General features: G+C 37.9%; 1 protein-coding gene across 1 annotated transcript in view; it reads left to right on the top strand.

The window, feature by feature from the left end:
• Positions 1 to 16323, top strand: part of LOC126183676 (exosome complex exonuclease RRP44) — a 149922-nt gene that overhangs the window by 100443 nt on the left and 33156 nt on the right. The window contains exon 15 of the mRNA XM_049925843.1: positions 7585 to 7753. Within this exon, the coding sequence (XP_049781800.1) occupies positions 7585 to 7753 (169 nt within the window). The remainder of the gene's footprint in view (positions 1 to 7584; positions 7754 to 16323) is intronic.

The raw sequence follows: 16323 nt of genomic DNA, 5'->3' as shown, positions 1-16323 counted from the left end.
TTGGAAATGTCTTAGAATTTCAAATCTGGTTCCTAAACCTCTGTCTAACCATTATATAGTCAATCTGAAACTTTCAAGTGTCTGCAGCTCTCTTCCACATTTACAGCTTTCTTTCATGATTCTGAAACCAAGTGTTAGCTATGATTAAGTTATGCTCTGCACAAAATTCTACCAGCCAGCTTCCTCTTTCATTCCTTACCCCCACTCCATATTCACCTTCTACTTTTCCTTCTCTTCCTTTTCCTACTATCAAATTCCAGTCCCCCATGACTATTAAATTTTCATTTCCCTTCACTGTCTGAATAATTTCTTTTATATCATCAAATATTTCTTCAGTGTCTTTGTCATCTGCAGAGCTAATCGGCATATAAACTTGTACTACTGTGGTAAGCGTGGGCTTTGTGTCTATCTTGGCTACAATAATGCGTTCACTATGCTGTTCCTAGTAGCTTACCAGCTCTCCTATTTTTTTAATCATTATTAAACCTACACCTGCATTACTCCTATTTGATTTTGTATTTATAACCCTATATTCACCTCACCAGAAGTCTTGCTCCTCATGCCATCGAACTTCACCAATTCCCACTATATCTAGATTTAACCTATCCATTTCCCTTTTTAAATTTTGTGACATACCTGCCTGATTAAGGGATCTGAAATTCCATGCTCCGACCCGTAGAATGCCAATTTTGTTTCTCCTGATAACGACGTTCTCCTCAGTAGTCCCCACCCGGTGATCCAAATGAGGGACTATTTTACCTCCAGAATATTTTATCCAAGAGGACGCTGTCTTCATTTAACCATACAGTAAAGCTGCGAAAAATTACAGCTCTCATACAAAATAAAAATAACCCAACCATCACGTTGTTCTTTGACTTTTAACTCATTTCAGCTGACTTTGATATCATTTGTGTAGCTCTTCTTTCAACAACTTTCCTTTCACTCCATTAAATCTACAGAAACAAGAATCGAGACAACCCTCCAGTTGCTTTTGAATTTTTTTTTTTTTTCCACTTTACTGTTAGAAAAAACACATGTGCCTTGGGATATATATGTGTTCTTCAGGGTTTGCTTATTTTGAGCCAATATGAAGAACATTTTTGTACATGATTCTGTTTCAGTACAGGTATTGCTGCAATTGAAACTCATGATGAAAATAAACATTCGTGTGTTTGCTCTGTGGTTACTTATGGTTTTTTTCTGCTTGCCATTTTATGAACGTTTTCCCACCAGCTTTGAGATAAAATCATAATTGTAGTTCTTGTAGTGTATATGGTTCTTGTGTTACAGCACTTTTATTTATCTTAAGTTTTACTTGTGGCTTCCTGTTGTACTGCATATGTTAATCAGTACCAACTTAATGAAATTGTAGTCATCTCAATTGGCATCCTGAGTTTGAGTCTAGCATGCATCTGTGATTAATAGGAAGGACACAGTGTGTTATCGTGGATGGAGAATCACCATCAGATGTAGAGGTACCTTTAGGTGTATCCCAGGTAAGTGTGTTGGAACCCTTGCTGTTCATGTTGTATATTAACAACTTTGTTGAAAATGTTAATAGTAACATCAGGCTTTTTGCAGATGATGCAGTTATCTATAATGAAGTACTATCTGAAACAAACTGCACAAATATTCAGTCAGACCTTGATTAGATTTTAAAGTGGCACAAAGATTGGCAACTTGCTTTAAATGCTCAGAAATGTAAAATTGTGTACTTCACAAAATGAAAAAAACATAGTATTCTATGACTTTAATAGCAATGAGTCACTGTTGGAATTTGGACAACTCATTTAAATACCTGGATGTAACACACTGTAGGGATATGAAATGGAATGATCACATAGGCTGTCTTGGGTAAAGCAGATGGTAGACTTCAGTTTATTGGTAAGATACTGGGGAAGTGCAATCCATGTGCAAAATAGATTGCTTACAAATCACTCGTGCAAACGGTTCTACAGTATTGCCAGGTAGGACTAACAGGTGATATTGGACTTATACAGAGAAGGCCAGCATGAATAGTCACAGGTTTGTTTAATCCATGGGAGAGTGTCACAGAAGGAACTGAACTTTAAGACTCTTCAAGATAGACGTAAACTATCCCAAGAAAGTCTATTAACAAAGTTTCAAGACACGCCTTTAAATGGTGACTCTGGGAATATACCACAATCCCCTATGTATTGCTCACATAAGGATCATGAAAATAAGATCAGAATAATTACTGCATGCTCAGAGGCATTCAAAGAATCATTCTTCCTGTGTTCCATACAGGAATGGAACAGAAAGAAGCCCTAATTAACTGGTACAAAGGGACCTACCCTCTGGCATGCACCTCATGGTGGGTTGCAAAGTATAGATTTAGATGTAGAATCCAGATCTCCAGTTCATCCAAATCATTGTTTTTCTCTTCCTATTTTTCATGGTAACTGTATTTGATGCTCTGGAAGTAATGGTGCCAACAATTATGGACAACAATAATCTAATTTATATTCAGCGAATTGCCCTACATGGAGCCTAGCACATTGTCAGTTAAAAGTTAACATTTATTTGCATAGTACTGTGTGTCCCCCCCCCCCCCCCCCCCCCACCCCCCTTCCCAATTGTTGCAAATGTAACATTATATCGAAAAGAAAGATGGTGTTAGTCTCTATTGACAAAATGTTAGATGTGCTGTATAGGATGCCTGTAGAAGTATTGTTAAAAATATTTTTGAAGAATTTGGTGATGGAACTTCGATATCAGGTTGTGAGAAATTGAAGACTTTTCTTTCAAAATTATGTCAGTGACAGTTTAGAGACACTTGGGATGACAAAAAAATGCAAAGAAATATTCACTATATGACAATATTTTCGTATGGTTTGATGCAAAGAAGGAGAGTGGTGTTCTGATTTCCTGCCCAGCGTTGTAGAAAAAAGTTTAAACAAGAAGCTTTCTAAAAGTGATCCTAACTTCACAGACAACCAGGGATGGTTACAAAAGTGGAAAGACGGTCACTGAACACACCAGTTGTCAGTGACTAGTGAAAGCAGTTCAGGGGATACAGTAACTGCTAAACATTTCAAAATTTGGCTCCAATGAAGTTTACAACACTGACGAATCTCAATATTTTTATCAGATGCTACCCAATGAAGTTGCAGATCAGATGACTCTGCAAAAGTGTATAAAAGAGGACATTATTACAATAATAGCTTACAGTAATGTTTTATGGAACATAAAATCCCTTTTTTATGGAACATAAAATTCCTCCTCTGTTAATAAGAAATCAAAAAAATCTCCACACATAAGAACATGTGTATCCTTGACAGTTCTTGTAAGTCACAAAAGTATTTGGGGATAGTCAGTTTAGTTTTTAAAAACTGGTTCTTCGAAAATTTTGTGCTAAGTGTAACAAAATTTCCAAAAGAAGACTGTCAGCCTCTAATGGCCATATTGTTACCCTATAATGATTTGTCACATCAGGGTGTAGAAGAACAGGTCAGTGATGGCCTCAAAGTCAGATTTCTATCATGTAACACAATGGCACTGTTGCATCCAGTGAGTTCAGAAAAATATTAAGCATATGTATAAAAGACACCTACTTTGTAAGCTTGCTGAAAAAGAGGGGGGAATAGTGTGATAACTCTTTGCAATCTATAAATGTCAAAGACATCATTTATATGACTGCAAGTGCATTTGATTATTTTGCCGAGTGAACAATCACGAACTACTGGAAAATCTATGGCCATCCGTTTGTGTGTTCACTGCTGCAGTTTGCACATTGAGTGAAGAAACTGGTGACAATGTTGCCTCAACAGAGTTTGTTGAAGCATTTGCAGCCATTTCAGGGTGCTCCGTTGTAGATGTTAATGATGTAAAAGGCTGGCTGCAAAATGACAATGATTCTTTCTGTCATATGATTTCAGATGACAAAATTGTCACTATTTTTTTATCTTGGATAATGATGATAGTGGTGTGTAATTAATTGACAAAGTTGACATTCAATCTGAAGACATTATGATAGATTCATATGCAACAATGCACCTGGCCAAAATTATGGTTCATTTGGAATGCTGGACAGAAACAACTATGGCTGAATAAATACTAATGAAATGCCTGCAGGATCATGCTGCATAAATGATATACAAATCTGGCTTAAAGGAAACCGGCTGATTATTTCAGTGTACAAAACACTGGCCAGAATGTATGTGAAAATAATATTAAATTTGTTTTTACATGAAAATAAGTTTAATTAAGTGTTTATGGCATTTAACTCCTGCCATATACTTTTTTTATACTTTCCCCCCCCCCCCCCCCCCCTCCGAATTTTCCAGATTATCCAGGTTTTATATAACCCAGATGACCTACAGCCCCACTTTGTATGTGTAAACAATGTTCCACTGTATTATATGCAATTGATAATTGTGTGTGGTGATTATCAAGAAAACATGATGAAAAATTTTGTAATCCAGAAGGCCATTCCTTCTTGAACTTCACCTAAAAATCGTATGAATATCTGTACCAATCAAATAGATTTTACAAAATATATATAATGTTTTTGGAAACCAAATGTATTTTGTATAGAAGAAATGCCAATTGGGAAGCCTGATTTATTTCACATCCAGAAATCTTATCTTCTATGTCAGTATGTCTTACGTAATTGTTGGATTGTTACAGTCTTTCTTATGTAAAAGTATGATAATTATTTATGTAAAAAATAAAGCAGTTTTCTATAATATTCATTTCTAGCACTGTACGACGTAATGGTGTATCATTCAATAAATTTTATAAAGCTTAAAGTATATCCATTCGAAAATAATGCAATTTCCTGTAAGCATTACTGTCCAGCCCATTGCAAAAGAATAATGCGTCAAAGAATAATCTGTATAAAATTCACAGATTACACCAGATCACACTGTATCTCCTTTTCATTCATGTGTAGTTTACTTTACTCTGTAGAGGTGAACCATTTTATTCACAACCATTTCATTCTTCAAATTTTCAAAGCATTTAGTATTGAAATGGTTCACTCTAAAGTACTGCTTTATCTTTGTAAGGGAACACAAGTAAAATTTAGGGTCAACTGACACAACAGGTGATTTCCAAACACATATGATTTAGGACTTGTTAAATAATCAGTTCTACATTTTATAAACTACATGAGGACTGCCAAATCATATGCTATTGATAGGTACACTTTTGCTCAAACTCCTCAGAAGCCTTGCTCTATACCTTGCTGATCTAGTACTTCTGGAAGAGAGGGTATAGTGGAGAAATGGATTAGACACTCTGCAATGCTGTGCATGTTATTTTGAAACATTCTCACACAGTAAAACTGAAATTGGACCAGACCTAAAATCCAGACCTGTTAGTTTTTATGGAGACTGCTCTTACCAACTTTATTGTACCCAGCATGCTTCATGGCACACCCGACAACTTCAGTTTACGTATATATTGCTCTGACTGTTTAACTCCTCAGTTAGGAATGTAGGAGAGAGAGTGAATGCTACCAGTGGCATTATGTGTCTGGTAGTTTCAGCAATTTTACGTAACACTGAGTAATAGAACAGATGCCCTATTGATTACATTCTTGGGATAATGTTGCCATTTCTTGACAACTTTCTTTTACATTTGCAAAGCCACTTTCTTTCAATCTGTATTCAGAAACATACACAAATCCTTATTTGATGTAGTTTGAGTTCCCGCATTCACTAATTTCTTGTTCAACAATCCCTGGAGTAGGCTTTTCTGAATTTTAGAGGTGGGAACTCTTGCTACAACATATCCTTTTTTCTCATAACCCCCCTGGCCTCAGCCTTTGTTAGTCTACGTCCTTCACTTACCTATCCCCTTCCCTGCTCCCACTCCCTTACTACACACATTTTCTATCCCGCTAACTCACCTACATAGCCTACTTCTCTCCTCTCCCACTCCCCTCCCCCCACCCACCACAGCCTCGCGACACTGCGCTAGCAGCTCTGTCCTGTCCCCACCATCCTTGCAGGCTCCCATAGGCAGTACTAGCAGCTTCCCTCACACCTATCATGCTATCCCCGTCCCAAGCCTCTTCCTCACCCTCACTACCCACCCCAGCTTAATTACTGCTCTTGTCACACGCAGTCACAGTCCAGACTCAGTGCCTGTGTGAGTTGTGCTTGTTTGTTTTTGCTTCACAAGGACTTTGTCTGGAAGCTCAAATAGTTTACCATTCTTTTTCATTGTACGTATCTGTGACTCAAGTACCTCCTCTATGTCGTGACTAGCAGTCTGTTCTTTCCTCGTTGTTGTTTTTCTTCACATGTAATAAGATAATTAAGACTTATTACAAAACTGACTAATATTAATTCTGAGCCTATCGAAAACATATATAAACTATAAATTTCATACTATATATTCATTTTACACATAATTTTGTACACAAACTTCATCAGCTTTCCAATGCTGCTTGTACTTTTCGTGTAGCTTTAATTGTTTTCTCACAAATACATGCTTTGTTCATATGGGTGCTAATTTGCATTGTTAAATCAATAATAAATATTAAATAATTGAACTAATTAAAGTCATACATCTCTAATTACCTGTATTTACTAATGTTGTCACTACTTTTATTATGTTTTATTTACTAGAAAATTCACTTTTTCTTACTCAGAATATACATTCCAGTCTGTAATTTGAAAAAAGCAGTATTCACAGAAAATCTATTAGATCAGTTCAATAGTGCTCACTGAGTCCTATCCACTGACACTACATTTGCCTGAATCACTTAAGGTGTTAGTGAGTTATTAATTTTCATAGCTCATTTTATATCCAAAATATTTAATGTTTAAAAACTTGTAAACTAATCATGTAGAGAGAATATGTCTTTACTCACATACTCGTCTAATTTTTATATTTAAAACCATGTGACTGGTTTCTCTGTCACTGGTTTGATTTACTTTTTGCCTTATTTCATATTTGCTTTATTCATGTAGTTCGACCATGCCGACTGCCTTCCCTGGTCAATTCGAATAATGGTTTTTCTCACCACGTAGTCTGTGTTTCTGACTATCTGAACTGCACTCAGGATTTCTCATACTTTGCACTTCAAAGCTGCTACCCATTACTGCCGCAAACCTCATCTGGCTCAATGTCCCCCACAACTGTCAAATGAGACTCTCCTGGTAGTCACAACATCGACTGACTCTGCTGCTAGTGTTATGACAGGACGTGCACATAGCCGCATGTGTTGTTAAAGGTTTTCATAGGCATTTCCAGTGCGTACTGTCTCACCCTGAATGCTTCAAAATCTCAGAGCCTGCTGTGTGCTGATCAGTTCCAGTAGAGCTCTAAAGTCAGTATTATCATGTAGCATTCTTTGTGTGACTAGGTAACCACATTTAGTCCAGATAACTGCAGACATTGCCTCATCACTCCCCTCAAGTTCTTAATAGAGTAATCTTTTGCGTCATGGTGTGGTAGGCCCTGTGAGTTATTACCTTATACATTTTTAATTGTGTTTTAATTTTAGGTATTGAGTGTCAGCCTAAAATAAATGTATGTCTGTGTACAATAATTTGATTTTTTGATTTATTCTGTATCATGATTTTGGATGTATGTTTTTACTTTCTTTAGGTATGCAGATATAATTGTGCACCGACTTCTGGCTGTTTGCATTGGAGCAGATTCAACTTATCCAGATCTCCTTGATAAGAAGAAATCTCAGGAACTTTGTAACAATTTGAATTATCGAAACCGTATGGCACAATATGCTGGGAGAGCGTCAGTTGCACTCCATACACATGTAAGGCTGTTATTTGTTATGGTTATGAGAGTAATGTTTATTTAAACAATAATCCAGAAGTTATTTTGTTTATTGATGTATATGAAGAGCTTATCGATAAAAATAGTCAACTGCAGGTAGCTTATTTTGTATTTCTTTTTTCCATAGCTTAATTTCTTTAATTTTATTTGTAGACAGTGGTTGATAGTAGTAGCTTTTCACTTATTAGCCTGTGAAAAATATGACATTTACGTAATGTGTGCTCCTGTCACTTAATTTTTGTAGCTAAGTGAAGATTAAAATTTGAGTGCTTAGTATGTTGTGTCACTGCTGAATGTTGTAACTCAGGGATGATGCTAGAAATTATAACAGAGTGGTGTGTTGCAATTTTGAAGGTCCTTCATTCATGTGTGGGAGGAGCAGACTTCCCGCCATTCATATTTAGGTTTTCCTTGGTTTCAGCTAATAACTTAAGGTGAATGCCAAGCTGTTTTCTTTGAAATCATCATGGCCAATCTCGTGTGCTGTTCTTGCCTAATTTTTCCTTGTGCTCTGTCTCTAATGACCTCACCACCTTAACAAGTTACTTTCTTTCTGAAAATTTCACGACTATTGTTACATCAGGGCGAAGAAGTGCTATTAAAATGGTTAAACGTTTAGTTGTGGAAATGTTAAATAAAGTTCTTATTGGGAAACTTGATAATAAATACATCTACTGTCTTCTCAATAGTGTTTTTTATTTCAGAAATGTACATTTGAAAGTCACAGATTCTTCACCAATGTTTCAATTGAAGCTGTAACTGTGGAACATGCAGTAAAAGCACTACTTAAAAGATAGTAAAAGGGTTTTATTATTAAGTTTCCCATTGATTTCACTTATCAATATTCCCGAGAATAGTCACTATGGCTGCCATGAATATTTTAATTGTTTGCTATCATAGTTTCAACTTATTAGGGCATCATACATTGACTCTAAATTCAGGGGATATCAGTTAGAGAAATTTTTTCAGAGTACAGAAAAACAAAAAGTGTAGATATACCAAAAAATTTAGGAAAACAAAAAGTGTAGATATACCAAAAATTTAGGAAAGAGGATAGTTATTGTTTAGTTTTCATCTATAATGAATAATTGTGATTAAAAAGATCCCAAAACAATTTTTAAGAGGGCAAATATTGTACTGAATGTTGACATTATTGTAACTATGAAATGTACATACAACAACAATGAAAAGCAGAAATTACAAAATGTGGATAACGTATGAGAGGCATTCAGTAAGTAATGCAAAGCGAGTTGGTTTTATTTAGGATTCCAATACATCATGTTATTCCTCACTATTTTGGCTACAAAACTCTGTTTTTCATAGTAATCTCCATTCAATGTGTCAGTCTTGCGCCACCTTACTGGGAGGTGCTGCTTGCCAGCATGGTACCATTCTGTTGGTCAACATTGGAGCCAGTGTCTTGCTGAATCATCCACATATTGCTTCCCGTGGAGTACATCCTTCATGGGCCAAACAGATGGAAGCCAGAAGTTGGCTGATCTTGTCTGTAGGGTGGATGAAAAACAGTCCAATGAAGTTTTGTGAGCTCCTCTTGGATATACAGACCTGTGTGAGGCCTTACATTGTCATGGAGAAGTTCAATTGCATTTGTGTGGTAATGAACACACTGAAGTTGTTTCTTCAATTTCTGAGGGTAGCACAGTACACTTCAGAGTTGATCATTGCACCATGAACAAAGACATCAAACAGAATAACCCCTTCAAAGTCCCAAAAGACAGTCATCATGACTTTACTGACTGAGGTTGCGGCTTTAAATTTTTTCTCTGGTGGAGAGGTGGTGGTGTTGCACTAGTCCATGGATTGACATTTTGTTCCTGGTTTGAAGTGACGAACCCATCTTTCATCGCCTGTGATGATGTTCGACAAAAAATGGTGATTATCAGCCTTGTAACATGCGAGCAACTCCGCACAGATGTTCCTTGCTTGCTCTTTATTGCTTCTACTAGGTGGCAATGAACCCAGTGGACACACACCTTTGAGTACCCTAACTATGGATGTGTGTGTCAGCAATACCAACAGAGACATCCAGTTGTTCAGCAAGGTGTTTGACTGCAACCCATTGATCACCTCAAATGAGAGTGTCCACAAGTTTCAACATTGTAATAGTCACAGCTGTGTGTGGCGGTCCAGTACATGAGCGATTGGACAGATATGCATGACCTTGTTGCGATGATGACAGATGCCTCACCCAAAGATTCAGTGTGATCTTGTTCACTGACAGGTCTCTGTAGAAATCTTGCAAGTGCTTACGAATATGTGTGATGCTCTGGTTTTCTGCCAAAAGAAACTCAATGACAGGTTCCTATTTGGAATGCACTCCCATCACAGATGCCGTTTTGAAGGCTATGTATTGGGCAACTACGTATCAGAACTTCGTGAAACTCTTAAGGTTGAAGCAGGAATATTTAATGGTGTCCCAAAAGAAATTCCACATTTTTGCAACTGAAATTGGCCAAAAAAAAAAAAAAAGTGTTGCATTACTTATTGGCACCCTTTTTTTAAGTTGGATAGAAGTCAGGCAAAGGATGAAAAAGGACTTGTTGCATTGTACTTGCATTTCATTGTAAACATCTGTTAGTTCAATAATTGTAAGCATTTCTTAGTACAGCAGTGTTCCTGGAATAAAATCTTTCTGTCCATGAGACACAGTTGCAATCACAGTGTCAGTTATTCTTATTGCCTGTATTATCTTTGCATGTTTTTTCCTAAATGTGCTGGGTACAACAATCATTCTTTAATTCTGCACAATAATAAGTGAATTATGCGATTCTGTTGAAAAGCATTAATTTGAAACATTTTAATACCAAATACTGTGATTTTGTAAATTTTTGTGCATGTATGAATTTATTTACTACAGAGTGATAGCCAAGTGATATCAACAATTTATTTAGATTAGTATTGTGATGACTATTCATTGAGATACAGGTTGCGCAAAGAATCAGTACACATACAATCGCATGTGCTGTCTAGTATGTTTCGGAATGCTTCACATGAAAATTGGATTCTTTCGGGGCTCATACCTCAGGTTCTGTTGGTGATAGAGAGGTACGGTCGAGTGTCTTGTATACCTAACAAGGTTAGTGTTAGTGTCACTATCCTGCAGTATAGGCCAAAGTATGAATATTACACACTTCCTTCTGCTTAGGCAAATGCAGTAGATTGGTTGGTTATTTTTGCATTTGACTTGGTATGTAGTGGGTCTTAAGGGGCTTATGAGAGCACCATTAGTGCATGGGTGATTCCTTAGAAAAACCACAAAATAGGAATTTTTTTTAACCATTTTCTCATATCAAAACCAAGCCACACTTGCCAAGATGGCTACGCACAGTAAATGGCTGAAATTTTTGAAATATATTCCTAAGATCCTGATCTTGGACAACCTATGCAGTTCCAAAATACAGAGGTTGAAATTTACCTTACATGTGTACTAAAACCCAGCGTGAGGTGAAATCTAAATAAAAATAAATCACAGCAAATTGCTCAGATTTTAATGTTATGTGCTCTAGCCATTCATCTAGAAGTTTGATCTTTCCATTTTCAAAAATCTTCATCCATTATCGAGAAATGCTCCAAAAACATGGTCTTTGAGTACCAAAACTAAGCCACAGATTCCAAGGTGGCTATGCACCATTGGTGGAATTTTTACAATGTCTTCGTAAGACCCCAATCTCAAACAATTTAAAAAACATTTCTTGTTATAGCCACCCATTTCCAAGATACAGAGCTTCAGTATTACTCTACCTGTACACATAAATGCACATAAAATCCAGTGTGGCGTGAAAATGTAATTTAAAAGTTGCTTAACATGGAGCAGTGTGCTGTAAAGTGTCTCTTTTATCATCAGAAGGATTCTGTGTACCCCATGTTGTAGTACTGAAGGACACGCAAAATTTTTGTGCACATAAAATTTGGTCCGAGATAGTTTTGCATTATTTCAATTTTACATAAGTAAACTATCAAACTTTTACTGACCCATAAAGTTCTCTTCATATGAGTGACATGCCCTGCTGTGACAGGGAAAACAAGGGAAAAATGGAAAAATGCTCCTATTGGATCCCCAGTTTAAAAGACTCTGACTGAAAAGTGGGATACCATGAAAAGTGGGATACTACTTGCATCACTCTACCTTCTTCAGCACCTTTAAAAATTTACCAAAAATTTTGCAATGTGGCCATATTCACACTTTTTTTGCTGATAGAGGAGCAGACAGCAGCAGTGGGAGATAGACAGAAAAGTAATAAATACTGGAAGATTGTAGACAGTGATTGTGGTATAGAAAGAGTGAAGGAGACAATGACAGTGTGAGAGGGACACAGTGGCAGCAGAAGGAGATAGAAAGGAGAAAGAGTAAAGGAGGGAACACCAGTCAAACAGGCATAAAGAGATGTAGAAAGTGGAAGTGGTTGAGAGCTAGTGAAATGAGGGATGAGAGTGAGAAGAGACAGCAGCAGTAGGAATGAATGAATGAGACTGTAGCAGTAAGAGAGAGCGAGGAGGAGACAGTGACTATGAGAGGAGGCAGTAATACAAGGACGGACTGAAGAAGACTGTGGTGTGAGATAGGAGACAGTTACAGTGAGAGAGATGCAAAGAGAGAATGACTTGGGCTGAGTTAATGAGTGAGAATGAGCATGTGGAAGTGCATGGGTATGAGTGACAGAGTGCTGAACTAGTGGATGAGAGCTACTTATAGTTAGGGGGCTTGTGGGAGTGAGTGGTGAGTTGCTTGTTAAAAAGAGTATGAATATGTTTATGTACCAGATTTTTTTGGGAAAATTTTTAAAGGTGCTTAGGAAGGTAGGATGAGGCAGCTGGTACCCCACTTTCCAATCAGTCTTTTAAACAGGAGTGTATTTACCTTTTTTGTGCTGCAATAGGAGTATTTTTCCACTGGCTATTAACGTACTCATATACTGTTATAGTAATGAAGATGGAGAAACGGAAGAAAATTCAGAGCCTATCATCTCATTACTTTAGGCACATGTCATTTTTAGCAACAAAGGGAAAATCCAGTGTGCAACTGTCAAATGAGTGGGTTTAATTTCCAGAATTTGAAAAAGTGTTGTATTTTTGCAACCAATGGGCTTTGAGGTGTATACATTGGTCAACTTGAAATCTTTGACAAAGAACTTCAGATTCTTCATTTTCTAAAAACTTCGCCTCCAAAGAGTACATGTTAATGTTGTCTATAGTTCATGTGCCATATCAGATTACTGGAGACTCAAATACGTGTCTCCTAGAAAATGTTTAGGTGTGCATCATAGACAGGTGTAACTAGTAGTGGTCTCAAAATAATCTCGGCAGATAATTTCTGTTTTATTTAGAAGAGGAAATTGTGTGGTACCCTTACGACATTTAAGATAATTACAGTATCAAGATACTTGAATTTTGAACTTTTCAACACATGCTTGTATTTTGGTATTTGTATGAGCTGTGGAACAGGGTCCCATGCAAGCCCATTTTTGGCTACCTTTCCTGAATTTGTTTAGGTTAGGAAAGCAGACAGCAGCATTTAATGTTTATTTTTATTTAACAAATATCTCCAGAAAACTTCATGTAAAATGAGTCCTCAGCCTTTATGAATTGTTGAAAGAATATCATATTCCACTTATGGTTGTAGAGGTTTTTATTTTGGCATAGCAATTTCAGCATTAAGCCATTGTCAGTCATATATAATTGATGCCATACCATTACTTACACACCTGCCACAACATAGTTACTTGACAGTAACATAAACCTGAAATTGTAATAGCAAAATTAAAACTTCTGCAGCCACAAGTGGAATATGATATCCTTCCAAGAAGTATCAGAAAAGATCCAAAAAACATGACTGCTGCTCTGTGCCTGGAATAGGCTGGTATACTATAAGAAGGATAAATTGCTACTCATCGTATGGTGGAGATTTTGAGTCACAGATAGGAACAACAAAAAGACATGTAAGCTTTCAGGCAGAAGGCCTTCTCATGAAATAGACAACACACACACACACACACACACACACACACACACACACACACACACACAAGCACAAGCACAAGCACAGCTTTCACACACATGACCACTGTCTCTGGGTGCTGAAGCCAGACTGCAAGGAATTGTGTGTAATGGGAGAAGTAGACTGGGTGGTGGGGATAAGGAGTAGGCTTGGGCGGGGAGGGGGAGGAAGAACAGTATACGGGTGAGAGATGGTAAAGTACTGTTTGAGGAAGCATACAGGGACAGGGTTGAGAGAGGGTAGGGCAGCTAGTTGCAGTCTGGAGTGCTATATCCGCAAGTGGCTGAGTACCAGAGTGCACATCAGAAAATCAGAGGGAAATGACGACACAAGGCAGGAAGACCAACTGCGGATGGGACTCAAACCCATGCCAGAGTCAAGCAAAATGGTGGGCCGAACACAACAAGAGCAAGTCAATAGCAACCTGTGCAATAATGAACTTCCAACACAGTGCTATCAAGAGGTCAAGTATGAGCCACAATCCAAATCAGGACCAAAGAGGAAAACCAATGCCAAAGCGAAACCGCAGTAAGTAATCAGTAGTACGGTGGAGATAGTAATGGACACTATCAGATGAAGTACATGATGGACTGAGTGATCAAAGTGTGGCGGTGTTTATGCTGGCAATGAGGGGCACTTTTGGCCAATGTATTCACGTGGCAAAATGGTGAGGCACTCACTAGGCAACTGCAACTCTGCAGCAACACTGCTCTTTAATCCATCAAGGTCCATTTTCTCTGGCAGGGATTCAACTTCCATGCAGCCCAATCCCAGAGGGAGGTTAGACGGAGGGCAGGAAGGATGGGAGGGAGGGGGGAGTAGAAAAGGAGAGAAGTAAAAACACTATGGGTGCACTTGGGGAATAGAAGGCTGTGTAGTACTGGAATGAGAATAAGGAAGGGGACGGGTGGGTGAAGAACAATGACTAACAAAGGTTGAGGCTTGGATGGTTATGGGAATGTGGGATATATTGCAAGGAGAGATCCCAACTGTGCAATTGTTTCCTACCAACATCAGATTTTCTCAATTGTACAAATGAGAACTCTCTCTCCAATGTATCCCTCATTCCTGTAAACCTCCGGACATCAACCTACATTAGTCATTGTCCTTCACCCAACTGTCCCTTTCCTTGTTCCCACTCCAACACTGTACAGCTTTCTACTCCACAAGTACACCCACAATCTTTTTACTTCTCTCACTTTCCGTTTCACTTCCGCCCTCCATCTAACATCCCGACTTCACCTAGTTGTCCTACCGTCTCTCCACCTCATCACTGTATGCTTCCTCAAACAGCAATTTACTGTTCTCTACTCGTACTCTCTCTGCCTACCCCTTCCTGCCCCCAGCCTCCTCCTTACCCAGTCCATCCAGATTGCTTCTCCCATCATGCACAGTTGCTTGCAGTCTGGCCTCGGCAGCCAGAGACAGTGGTCGTGTGTGTGTGTGTGTGTGTGTGTGTGTGTGTGTGTGTGTGTGTGTGTGTGTGTATGATGTCTGTTTCAGAAGAAACCCTTCATCATGAGTGGCACTCTATCCTTTCCCTAATTTGTCATTATTCCATCCTGGATTTTCTGTTGTTTGACAAAATGATATACCATATTTCACCACCAGCTAAAATGTTGAATATAAAATTTTATATGTCAAAATTAAACCTATATTGCAAATCATAACAGAGATCCAGCTGGCAAGCACCCGGATACCGAGCTAGATAACTGGTGTGGACCAATTTCCAACCTTTTACTTAGTTACATGTTCCAAGGATCATTTTACATGACAGATCATAATGATGTGGAACGAGTCCTTTCTGATATCAAGACTCTTGCATTAAATCTTCAGTGATAGCTCCCACTTTTATCCCAAGAGTAATCTGAATTTGCTGTTATGTGCAAGTGCTCTTCTTGTAAATCATTCTCTGTAAGCATAGTGTGCTTAGTTTGAAATCAACAGTTAGGTACTTCTCATCTGCTAGAGGAGGTGTCATCCCATCTTTTTCATATGAACTGGAAGAGATTATTTTCCAAATACTATACAAAGTCACTCAGAGTGCTGAGTTTCATTTAAACACTCATTTATTCTGAAGAAATATAAATAATAGCTAAATAAATCATTATATGGAAATGTTCCCTTTTCAACCCGATGACTGACTGTGACTGAATACCTTGTGCAGCACAACAGTTAAGACACTTCAGCCAATCCTACATGTACATGAAGGTAACCAGCTGTTTATTGGTTCATGCTAATGTATAACATATGTGGTAGAAAACATATCACAGAGGTGTCTCCTAGTGTGATGATGCATGCATGGAGAGGAGTGGACAACCTTTAAATTTAAGAAGCTTCTTCTAAAAGAAACTTACCACTGCTGTTGAAAATTAAGCATGACAGTGTTAAAGTGACATTGACTATATGCCTCAGGTGATAGGTGATTAATAGCCACATAAAGAAGACTGAAAATGTTGCAAAGCTTTCGGACAGTGGCCAGGACAGTTCAGCTGTGTACTAGTTAGCTCTGAAGGACATTATCCAAAAACATA

This window comes from Schistocerca cancellata, chromosome 1 (genome assembly GCF_023864275.1).
Source record: "Schistocerca cancellata isolate TAMUIC-IGC-003103 chromosome 1, iqSchCanc2.1, whole genome shotgun sequence".
Taxonomy (NCBI): Eukaryota; Metazoa; Arthropoda; class Insecta; order Orthoptera; family Acrididae; genus Schistocerca; species Schistocerca cancellata.
The sequence above is the reverse complement of the archived record's forward strand: the minus strand, read 5'-3'. Positions and strand labels throughout refer to the sequence as shown.